Consider the following 12,180-nt stretch of genomic DNA (forward strand, 5'->3'; position numbering starts at 1 on the left):
TTAATTCTCATGAGATTGTAGTTATCATTAAGTATGCCTTTAATGAGGTTTGTAATGCAAAGGGAAAGACTGCAATCTGCTGTCAATGACAATCTGTCATGTATACAGACAAAGAGTAGTCAACAACAGTCTTAGTTAAAACTCAACTCCAGAAATCTATGCCATCTTATCTCCTTTTGACAGGTGTGGTCACCTAAAATTCATGCTGCAAAGATTTTGAAGGTGACCAGATTTCACAATGAAGGAAAAAGTCAAAACATCAAAACATCCCTATGAATACAAACATCCATATGAATACAAAGTTCTCATTTGATATTGATGCAAACACTCCTGAACTGTAACCAACTCATCCACTGTCCATCTTTTTGCTCACCACATTTCTGATTCTCCATATTTGGACGGAAATTAAGGAACGCACATACTGTCCATCCATATGCTCAGTATGTTCCCAACACACTGTTCTGGAGCTTTGGCGAAAACAGTGTTTGGACCATACTGAGCCAAAACAACAATAAATATACAGCTTCCACTGTTCTATTTTCATCTTCTTCATGCACATCCATGCCATTCATAGTTTTGGCATTGATGTACACTGTACAATACACAGTATTTAGCCATATTTTGGCACAAACGGGGGTGTTTGGAACATAGTGAGCATTCAGATGGACAGAGGGGTGGATTATGCTTCTCCACTGAAATCTGAAACCAAAGTAAACCAAGCTGACCATGGACTAGATTTAAGAGAGAACCTAAGAATAAGCTTCTAACAAATATCTTTCAAGCTTAGGGGCTCTCTGTAGATAAAAATGGTTAATTCTAAGGTAACAAAAACACAATGATTCCTATATTCAGGTGATTATACACTAATGAAAGCATACCTATGAATATTACATTCCATTTCTGACATTTCTGGATCTATTGTTGGAAAAAAAACAATTTCAACTATGATCACTGGAGTAACACACTAAATACTTACTTATCTATTGCATAAGTCAAACTATATATCTGTATTTTACACGATCAACAAAATGACTGACTGGTCCTTTAACACAAAATTAATCCTTTTACACATGAAGTGAGTTACAGCATCCTGTCAGAGGTGTAGAGACTGGCCTAGGGACCCGGTAATTGGTTAGTGTTGATCTCGTGATATACAATGATATCGATTACCCCCTAATAAATCTCATCCTGCAAGTGTTCTTGTGCAGCGAAGGCTTCAGTGTACTTGGGGGACACATCAAATGAATGATCACCATAAAGAGTCGGAGATGGATAACGCTGAGAGAGATCTTTTGCGAGGTAATAAAGAGTCCTGGCATGGATAAGTGAGGGACCTCGGATCTTGAGCCTCTTCCTGTTGCTGATTCTGTATAGATTTTTCATTTGTTTAAGTAGGACATATCATATGCAGGAAATACAACATTAGCTACTGCCAACAGAAACTTAACAACTGACAGCTTCCGCACCTCCACTGGGGCTTTAATGAGCAGCAATCAATCACATCCTTAAGCTATAATACTATATCACTGTATGGTTATTTAGATGTGCTATGTAATAAATAAACTTTAACTGAGTGATAGGCAAGGCGATGATATAAAAAAAGTTAACATTTAATAAATAGGCCTATTATTTGTATCATTGATATCCACTCAAGCACAGCAAACAGGGTTGGAAGGGGGAACTTTACTTTTTTTACCAATTATGCAAATAAAGAGAAGAGAAATGTCAAATAAATGAGATTACATGTATTCTATAAAACAGATTGAACAATGTAACCTCAGAAAAGAAACTACGACTTTTAGCATCGCAGCGTGTACCCTGCTCAGTGCATTTAAAATACATTTTATTAAGGCCATTTTCACAGATGGAAGGCATAACTTACACTGTACTGTGATGTTGTTCCCCTTTTCTTCTTTAAAAGACCAAATAATGGCTATGATAATGAACTGTAAGATTATTCTTTGTTGAAATGTGTGTGCACTGTCCATGTATACATAATAATAATAATAATAATAATAATAATAATAATAATAATAATAATAATACATATTGTTCTTTTTAAAATGCATTTCAAAATTGTAATCCTGCTAACAATCCCCATTTTTACTAAATGTAACTGTAATCTGATTACATATTTTGAAGTGTAATGGATAACATCCCGATTACGTAACCCTGTCACATGTAATCCGTTACTCCCCATGCCTGGTAGCAAATACATCATTCATGATTAGCACTGCCTATGAGTTAAAGCACTCATGTAGCTTTGGTTCTACAGAGAGATATTGACTTAGTGGTCTAATAGCTCAATGCATTTACAAGGGCCAATCCAATCATCTCTGATCTCTTCATTAGAGATGACAAATTGCCATGTGGTTAACAATGCAACTGAATATAAATTGCACAGAAAAAACTCTACTGGGACAGTATGAGAGCTGGTTGATGTTACAGTGTTGACGTTTTCATGATATTAAGTCTATGAGGCTACAAAAGCCTTCTAGTCTTTGCATAAGTCTCTATACAATAAATAGTTCAACATCAATGTCTTTCGGCCTTATTGTTACTTATGGGAAATTACATCTAGTTGGATGAGTTTTTATTATACTAATGTAATCCACTGAGCACTCACAATTAATTAATCAGTCATGGGCCAATCGATTCAATTTGCTGGCAAATTCTGCCAGACTCTTTCATTTATAAAGGCTTTACATAATACAATATTAGAAATAAAAATGTTATAATACTTATTACAGATATTTAACATGAGAAGAGAAGTTACATAATTCAGTAGCTGAACAATGCGATCACTATTACAGCATACATCATTTTAGAGGTAAAAGGCTGATAATGATTACAAAGCACACAATTTGGTAAACAGGAACTTTCCTCAGGGCAAAACCTAAAAGATCGGACTTAAATTCCATCTGCGCACCTACTGTATACTAAGCAGGACTGTGGGGATCCCTCTCTGAACTGACTCTTTCCACTAATGAGGTTATTCTCTCTTTTTTTGTATTCAGAAAGCGATATATCTCTTTCCAAGATGTTGCTGCTCATCCTTTTTCTACAGTGTAAATAAATGAACCCCGTGCTTCAACTGCTCCATTTACTCTTTGGTTAGTTTATACATGTGAGAAAGTCATTGTTGGTGCCGCTCGGGGGCAGCCGAGTGGCTTGAGGCAAAGTAAAGAGAATAAAAAGGATGATAAATAAGTGAAAGGTTATTTGGCACTAAAAGGGCTTTGTTCTCTAAATCATATCAATCATTGACATAGTTCTATCAACAATTCTTCAATGGGTAAGGCATGCACATACTGACACATCTGGTATTTTCATCAATTTAGTTTGTAGATGACGTCCTTCACAGTAGCTACACTCATTGCATGCAGTGTGTGGCATTTGCTGTGTGAAGTGTACCTGTACGTTTTCCCTTAAGGCAGATGTTTTATTTCTTTTGATGATAGCAGAGGTGGTCTTTTTTTCAGGCACTATCTACTTCCACTATGAAATACAGTGTGAAACCTTGCAGAGGTGCCTTTAAGCAAGGCACTATCTATTTCACATGTCCTGCATACTGAGCAGTGTGTGCCTGCGTTTGGTCCCGTATAGATGAAATTGAACAGAATCGAGCAGAAGTAAAAGAGGACATTTCTGCTTTGATGGGGTTTCTATTACAGTGATGGGTTTTCATTGTTTTAATGTGAAAGATGAGCTCTGTTAGCATTACAACATTACAAAATCAGAACATTGTGTATACAACACGTTAATGTAGCAATCAAACACAATATACTCTGTAAAAAAAAAATTAAGGAGAGAGGATTTTTTTTATCTTGGCACCTAAATTGTTTCTGTTATGCATAATCTAAGTAAACTGCAAGATCCCAAAATGCTTATGGAGTACTACTGTCTCATTTTTTACTCATTCTGTGAATCATTTGGTTTTTTTCCAGTGCAGAAAAACAAACTTTGATGGGAAAAGTTCTGTCAACAGTTATCACAATTTATATGGTGACTGCAATTTCAGATAAAGAAGCAATATGATTCCCCCCGCCCAATTCCACTAACCACTTGTGCTATTCCAATTTGATGGATTGAAATACCTCCAAACATTTAATACATCCAACAAGAAAAATAAAAGAGTCCCTCAAATCAAAGTGCTGCAGGCTATTAATACTTTTTACTGATGAGCCGAGTTGAGAGGACAAAGACTTAAACTGCCTTCAGTGAGATACTGAGACACATAAAAAAAACCGTTGCAATTTAGCTGTTCGATAGGAGATATATTTAAAATCAGTTAGGTTCTCATGCTATGCAGGCCTGCAGGTTACATTAATATATAATGACCAATTATAAATGGAGATTTGTTTCCCCCCCACAGAGTTAATAAGTGAGTTCTCTCCAGCTGCAGTGTTCTTACAGATGTAACCTGCTTGCCGCAGGCCATCCATCTGGTTTTGAGTGTCTGCAGCAGTTTGGTGTAAATTGAGGCAGTTAATGGCTTTATTAAGGTTATTGTGCGCATAGTCGCGTGACGTCACGCCCTCACGCGTTGCATCTCGAGCCCCTCGGTTCCTCTTCAGAGTGGAGTCCGGATCAAACGGCGTCGGGGGGTTTGGTTTTTTTTCCTCTTTCCACCTGCTTTAAAACGGAATGTAATTTTTTTTTTTAATCTCCAGCTTTTGGATATTTAAACACGCTTTCAGTCGGTGCAGGGATGTGACAGTCAATAAAAAAAGTTCAATTCATTCTTTAAGTTGAAGTCATTTGGGTTTTTTTTTTTTTTTTTTTTTTAGAGTTCTAATGCGGCTGTAAAAGTTTTGTCCTCGAACCCCCGCTGGCATCTTCCCTCCTTGTGTGTGTCGGACCGGACACACCCGCGCTTGTAGTGCGTGTGACCGAGCGGCGGACAAAAAAAACAGAGGGGGTTGATGGGAGCAAAGTGGAAATGGTTCACCATCTGCGCGTCTCTCTCCGTCTCACTTGTTTGTCCGAAACTCCGGCGGGGTCGCACGGTGGGGTTGTAGCTGCCGGACTCGGGTCTGGAGTTGGGATTCTCGCTGTTGGATCTACAGGATGCGTGATCACCTGAACTCACGCAATGTGCAGCCCGAAGAAAAGCGGATCTGTGTGACAAAGTCGCTTCACGTTTCCTTTTAAATCCCCCCCGAAGAGCCCCTCTTTCAGAGCTAACATACGGAAAACCTCCTAAAGCGCAATGATTTTAACTACTTTTGTCATTATGTTGTCCTTCCCGGGTAAGTGACCCTTTCATCTGTTGAATTTCTCTGTTTGGCTCTAATATATGCTGATTGTATTTTAAAATGTGCCCCTGTTCAACTCAGCAGATGCAGCAGACAGTGGCAGTGAGAAATAAGACACATATTAGTTTAAATTGCTCTGATAGTCACATCTTTGTTTCTTATTTGGCAACAATACAAACAAAGTAGTACCTACTCTCCACAGAAATACTGTTTATTGACTGATAGGTGAGTCCACTGTGTGCAGAGCAAATGTCGGCAAACTACTTCACGTCGTGAACACAAATCTTTTCTGACTTGCTTCTTGTAAAACCTCCCAGCCTCGCTGTTCACCTTGAGGGGTGACAGCAGCTCGTCCTCCCGGGCCGTCCGCCTGGACTGTGTGAAGGCCAGCGAGCAGTGTCTGAAGGAGTACAGCTGCAGCACCAAGTACCGGACGATGAGGCAGTGCGTGGCGGGGAGGGAGAGCAACTTCAGCGCGGTCACCGGTCCCGAGGCGCAGGTCGAGTGCCGCAGCGCAATAGATGCCATGAAGCAGAGCCCCCTCTATGAGTGCAGGTGTAGAAGAGGCATGAAGAAGGAGAAGAACTGTCTCCGGATCTTTTGGAGCATATTTCAGAGTTTGCAGGGTATGCACTGTACCAGAGGAACCTAATAATCGTTATTTGAGTGATTAATACGTTGATTATAAAGCTATGCATTTATGGTGGAGAAGTATTCAGACCCCTTCACTTTGTAAAAGATATTCCATATGAGTAAAAGTCCTGCATTTAAAATTTTACTTAAGTAAAAGTACAGAAATATCATCAGGAAGGTAAGGCACAGGACTTATTATGCAGGTAGAGTGGCCCCTGTCATTGTTATTCAATACTTAATACTACTGGATAACCATCACTGATGCATTAATGTGTGCTAAGCAGTATTTCAATGTATTTCCATTTTGCTACAGGTAGGTAGTTTTAGCTGTAATAATGCATTAACTCATTATACAGTACGTTTTAAGTGAAATCTGAAACTCCTAATAAACGGTCAGATAAATGCAGTGGAGTAAAAAGAGCAATATTTGCATCTGATGTGTACAGTAGTGGAGGAGAAGTCTAAAGTAACTTAAAAGGGAAATACTCAAGGACAGTGCAAGTACCTCAAATTTGTATTTCAGTGTATGTGAGATACTTGTAACAAAGGGAATCTAAGGTCAACCTTCTCTATAAGCTCTAGAGTGCAAATACATGACAACATATTCATATTTACAAAATAAGCACTCCTATGTATACATAATTCATTTAGTGTAATTGATATTATAATGTTAAATATCCACCCACACTGCATAGATACACACACTATCCAGCACATATTGGTGACAATCGTTTTGTTTTCCCCTGCAGCTAATGATTTGCTGGAATACTCTCCGTATGAACCAGTCAATAGCCGGCTCTCAGATATCTTCCGCCTGGCCCCCATCATAGCAGGTAAGATGCTGCTTTTTTTTAAACGCTGCTGACATTCCTCAGGTTTTAACTTTAGACATTGTGCAAAGTTAAGTCACTGCATACATGGAGACGTTATTTCTCAGTTAGCGCTTTAAACCCAGCTTAAGTCAGCACATCGCTGCTACAAATCTGTCACTATTTGACAACCACTCTTTTCTATTGCTGTCTGGTTTCAGGCTGCAGCTTTCAACACCCATTATCCATCACAAAAGCTTTTATCTGCCACTGTGACCCACCGTACACAAAGCAGAGTAATTTAGTATATTTCACTTTCAGCTCTCAAAGCAATGATGAGAGGTCTGTGTGTTTTTCCCACTATCACAGTGCTAGTGATGGAAGTAGCATTTATGTGCTAGTTTTGAATTAATCATCCTTTTAGAGTAGAGCGTGTTGTTTGAGCTCCAGGAGCTTGCAGGGCCTGGATGGAAGTTTAAAAAAAAAGAACACCTGAACAGAAATGCTTGTTGTTTGTTGTTGTGAATCTAAATACCACACATGTCCTCAAATGTCAATGGAGTGCAGGTGGACTTGGGAGCATTCACCTAGGCAGGCCCATATTTAGATCTGCTGAGATCACACACACACACACACACACACACACACACACACACACACACACACAAACACAAACACACACTCACACATACCACAGAGGAGCAATTAACCATCTGTCTGCGTTCAATGGCACTGATAGAACAAGAGCTGTGTGTGAGACAAGTGCAGCACTCTCTGGCACTCTTCAATGTTGGGCTTTCTGGCTGGAGGAGGGCGTCTGCTGCACTGGCCAGCTACCATTTCACTGAAAAAAAATTGGTCATTTGATTCTCTCTCTCCCACTCTGGCTCCCTCTTCTTTCTCGCTCGCTCCCTCTCCCTCTCTCTCTCTGGCTCTCGCTGTGATTGAATCCACTTAGCGTATCACAGTGGCTGTGCTCCACACGCGATGACATAATGGTTAACTGTATTTCAAAAGGGAGAGTAAAGCAAACATTTATTGGAATTTGGATTTCTCTCCTGTGCTGGAATAGTGCAAATGTAGTGCAGAGATAGGTCTAGCAATGCGAGACTAAGAAGAATTGGGAGAAAAATGAAATTGGAAAAGTGGTTAAGGATTCATGAGGCTTTCAGATAATGGGACAGCTGGTAAAAAAGAAAAAAACAGGAATTATTAAGAGGCCAAGAAGAAAAGAGCTTGAAATGTACAGATCATTATCCAACAATAAAATAATTTGCTTAATGTAGCTGCGATGAGACATATCCAACTGAACAAATGCGAAATGTTTTAATTTTGATTAAGATATATTGAAAAATCGAATCTGCTGCTAATGTGCTCTTCTATCAAAGTCAGTAACCTACAATATGGAAGACTTGGCAATTTAACTTTTTGTTATCATTATTATGTGCTATTACATTGTAAGACATCACCGTTGTGTATGAGAGTATGTTAGCAATATAAATGGGGATTTCAGAGATGGAGCTGGAGCTGAGAAGCCAGTTTAATGTATAACAGTGTGTAAACAGCCGAAGGGGGCTCTAAGGAAAAAAATAAATCACTTAAAGGGTTAGATATCAGGAATCCATTTGCTATAAGTGACCTCATTCCTGTCTGCAACTAAGCCAGGCCTCAGGCAACCCGCAGTGTAAAATAATGCACATGTGAGCTAGCATACAATGATCCATACTATATCCCATGGGTCAACTGCTGGGACATGATGCCCACTAGTGTGAATGACTGAAAATCAATACTTGTTATTGTATATTTTAATCCATTTTTATTCCAAGTAAGTTTCAGAAAATTACATTTTAGACAGCTATGAAATGAGTAGATGCTCCAACCTGACTTCTATTAACCCTTCCTCCCATCCTGTTTGGGGATTTAATTGGCTGTCGTGTAGTAGCTTTACATGTACAAATGTTTTGCCAAGTTTTTCGAATATTATATAAATGACATGACTAATCATATGTAGCAACGAGAAACAACAAGTCTGTACAGTGTTTTGAACTAAATGCTAACATGTCAAAGCTAACATGCTTACAGTGAAAATTCTAACATGCTGATGTTAAGCAAGTATGTTCACCCTTTCAATTTAGCATGTTACCATTAAACACAACTGAGGACGATGGGAATTTCATCAGTTTTGCGGGTATTTTATCATAAACCAAAGTACTGGACAAATTTAAAGTTTTGTCATGAGGATGGCTCTAGATGAGACATCAGGGAATCACCAAAGTGATTATAATATATCCTCAGCGGGGTATGAATGTGTGGAACAAATATTAAGGCAAACCATTCAACCGTTGTTGGGACATTTGATGCAAACCACATGCAAACCTCATGGTGAAAGTCATCATTCATAGTCTGTGAACCATGAATGTCAATACCAAACTGTGGGCTAATCTATCAAGTAAATGTTGAGAAATGAGAATTTTGACCTACAAGGACCGCTAGAAGTAAAGTTAGGGGATCACCAAAATTATTAGGATTCATCTAGCTGTGAATATTTGTACCAGATTTCATGACAGTTGTCAAGATATTTCGCTGGTGGCATTAAAGGTAAAAGACGGTATCACCAAACTCAGCAGGATTCATCCCCCGGGGACCAGGGACGCCTACCAAATTTCATGACAATCAATCCATTAGTTGTTGAAATATTTCAGTCTGGACAAAAGTGGCTAACCTACCGACATTGAACCACGCTGCTAGCATGGCTAAAATCAAAGACACCGTAATTAGTTTCCCACTACTAATGTTAGACTACCCGTATGACTCCTCTCTGTTAGAGTACTTCCTTCATCAAGTCACTTTTCTTCATGTTTGGCTTCTCCAGAAAGCTTCCCTTATGTAGTATTTCTAACATTAATCATTCAAACTGAAAGGCGTGACAATGAAGTCAATAACTGCTGGAATATAGTCTCCAGGAACAGCTCAAATTAAGTGCTGTGTCATTTATAAATCAATGAACAAGTGCATTTCAGAGATGTAACACAATACGGTTGTGCAGACTGAAGGAACAGTGGGACTACAGAACTGCCCTAAAAAAAACAGAGCTTCTGTACAACACATCATGTTTACGTCTTTAAACATAATTCACTAGGGCACTTGAGGCCACCAACAAGGAAAAGTTGTTTAGTCTTTACTAAACTACACTGAGCTAAAGACAACTTGACTCAAGCTGTACCTGCAGCTTTTTGGGTTTTTGCTTCTTTGCAATCCCATAGCGAGAGTTAAGAAAAGCAAGGATTCCTGCAGGGTATATCTTGTACAATCATTTCCCAACTTATAAGTAAGATACTTTTAAGAGACAAGATAAACTGATTCTGCATTTCATCAACCAGCCTGACACCAGTGGCATAAGATTACATCCAAAGAATGGCACATACTGTACAGAACAAGCAAATTCAGCCATTTCATTCTGCCTTTTAGTATGTTCTAATGCTTACCTTTGAAAATGAAAAAAAAAGTGTCAGTTGTATGTATTTGCATCCAATGATTATTGAAAGTTAGGAATATGTCAATGTAAAGCCATAATGAATATAGCCATGTCCCCATGCAGACACAACTCTTATACTACATTTCTATCATTCAGTTCCAACCACTCATGTTCCTGTGATGCTGTAAATACTTGAAACTGGAGCACATTTTCTTAACTGCATAAATGTTTTCAGTTTAAGAGCGATAAACTTCAGAAGTCCTTCAGACAGCTCCTCAATTTCCACGTAAGCAGCATCTCTCAAAGAGGAAATCTCACTATCACTGGCCCTACCTCTGAGCCCAGTATCTTCCCCTCCGCTCCCAGTATATCCTCGGAGCTCATCGGTAGTCTTCCAGAAAATCGAGTCGGTGAACAAGAGATGAAGCTTGGCATGATGATTTAAGAATAATTCAGTGGGTCTAGTTGCCTGAAGCAACAGATTCATCCTCTGTAGTCTTTGTCCTCTGCCACTGGCCTGGCCTGCCTTTGAACTGTGAACAAACATGAGCAAACGGCTCCATCTGAACATTAGAGTGACCGTAAGTAGAAGAAACACTTTTAATCTGCTTATACTTTTTACACACGACTGCTTTCAAACGTATCAGTGAATCATCTGAAGGCATTTCCTTTCACACACTTCTTTGTTTTTGCTCGGCCCCTCTGTAACCGCAGAATAACACAATTGATTCCAACTGAGTTAACCAGAGGGAGCTCAAAACCCAATAATAGACAAGTTGTGCATTAGATGTTTGAAATTCACTTAGATGCTGCGTAATCAAATATTCAACTAAACTAAAGTATTCAGCAGCTTGAAATGAAACAACATTTTTTTCTATGTATTAGGAAGTATACTTTGAGAATTCTTTGTAATATAAACCATAGAACACTGCATAAAGCACTTATAGATGTTTGCGCATAGGGAAGATGATAACACTAACAACTGCAAAATAAAATGTAATCCAAGATGATGAATGACCACCTCCAACAATGACAAACCGCATTTACAGTATTGCAGAGGTACCGCATTATAATGTGTGTATGTGTGTGTGTGTGCAGTTGTTGTTAGGTCCACCCCCTGTAGAACACAAGAGAAAATGCCTTTAGAAGACTTTAGAAGGCAACACGAAAAACTAAAGTAAAACTACAAGAGCAAAAAGCCCTTTTCCCAATTTAAGTATGAAACTTGTTTGTATTTGGAAAATTGCATATTGATAGTTTGTGTCCATCACACTGGACTGCATTAAATTTGGAAGCTAAAGCTGTAATTTTCAGCAAGCATTTAAGTATCTCAAAATCTATGTGGGAGCGAAGGATTCCGTAATTCACTTTGTTGTACAACCAAATTGGGTGTCAAGGGGCGGCTACGGCTCAGTGGGTAGAGTGGGTCAGCTCCTCCTGTCCACATGTTGAAGTGTCCTTGGGCAAAAAGTGTCAGGTGAGCCAGCACCTTGCGTGGTAGCTGGCCCGATACTTCAGTGTGCAAACGTTTGTTTGAATGAGAAGCAAATTGTAAAGCGCTACATAAAGGCAACATAACAGGATTGTGTGTTAAAGGTCCAGTGTGTAACATGTAGGAGGCTCTATGGGCAGGAAGAGAATATAGTATTCATAGGTATGTATTCATTAGTGTACAATCACCCGAATACAGGAATTGTTTTTGTTACCTTAGAACGAGTCGTTTTTATTTACAGAGGCTGCGGGTCGCCTTCTATGTAGTCCACCATGTTGAACCACCATGTTTTTACAGTAGCCCATAAGGGAATTAGGGAATTAGCACAAAGACTAGCGTGAATTTCAGAATGTGTGGAGAGTAGTTTACTTTGAAAAAAAAAAATTTAAGTATTCTTGTGTTGAGGGAACATGTCGTGAAAAGTACATGAGAATTATTAACTTTTTGATGTTTTAACACTTTGATTTGACCACATCATGCAAATCAAATACTATCAGTTATGAAGACACACAC

The 12,180-nt window shown here is 38.9% G+C and overlaps 1 protein-coding gene across 1 annotated transcript in view; it reads left to right on the forward strand.

Moving 5' to 3' along the window:
- Positions 1-12,180, forward strand: part of gfra1b (gdnf family receptor alpha 1b) — a 265,359-nt gene that overhangs the window by 236,662 nt on the left and 16,517 nt on the right. The window contains exons 2-4 of the mRNA XM_051418154.1: positions 5,170-5,252; positions 5,576-5,884; positions 6,641-6,724. Coding sequence (XP_051274114.1) covers positions 5,213-5,252; positions 5,576-5,884; positions 6,641-6,724 — 433 coding nt within the window. The 5' untranslated portion in view covers positions 5,170-5,212. The remainder of the gene's footprint in view (positions 1-5,169; positions 5,253-5,575; positions 5,885-6,640; positions 6,725-12,180) is intronic.

Source organism: Dicentrarchus labrax, unplaced genomic scaffold (genome assembly GCF_905237075.1).
Source record: "Dicentrarchus labrax unplaced genomic scaffold, dlabrax2021, whole genome shotgun sequence".
NCBI lineage: Eukaryota > Metazoa > Chordata > Actinopteri > Moronidae > Dicentrarchus > Dicentrarchus labrax.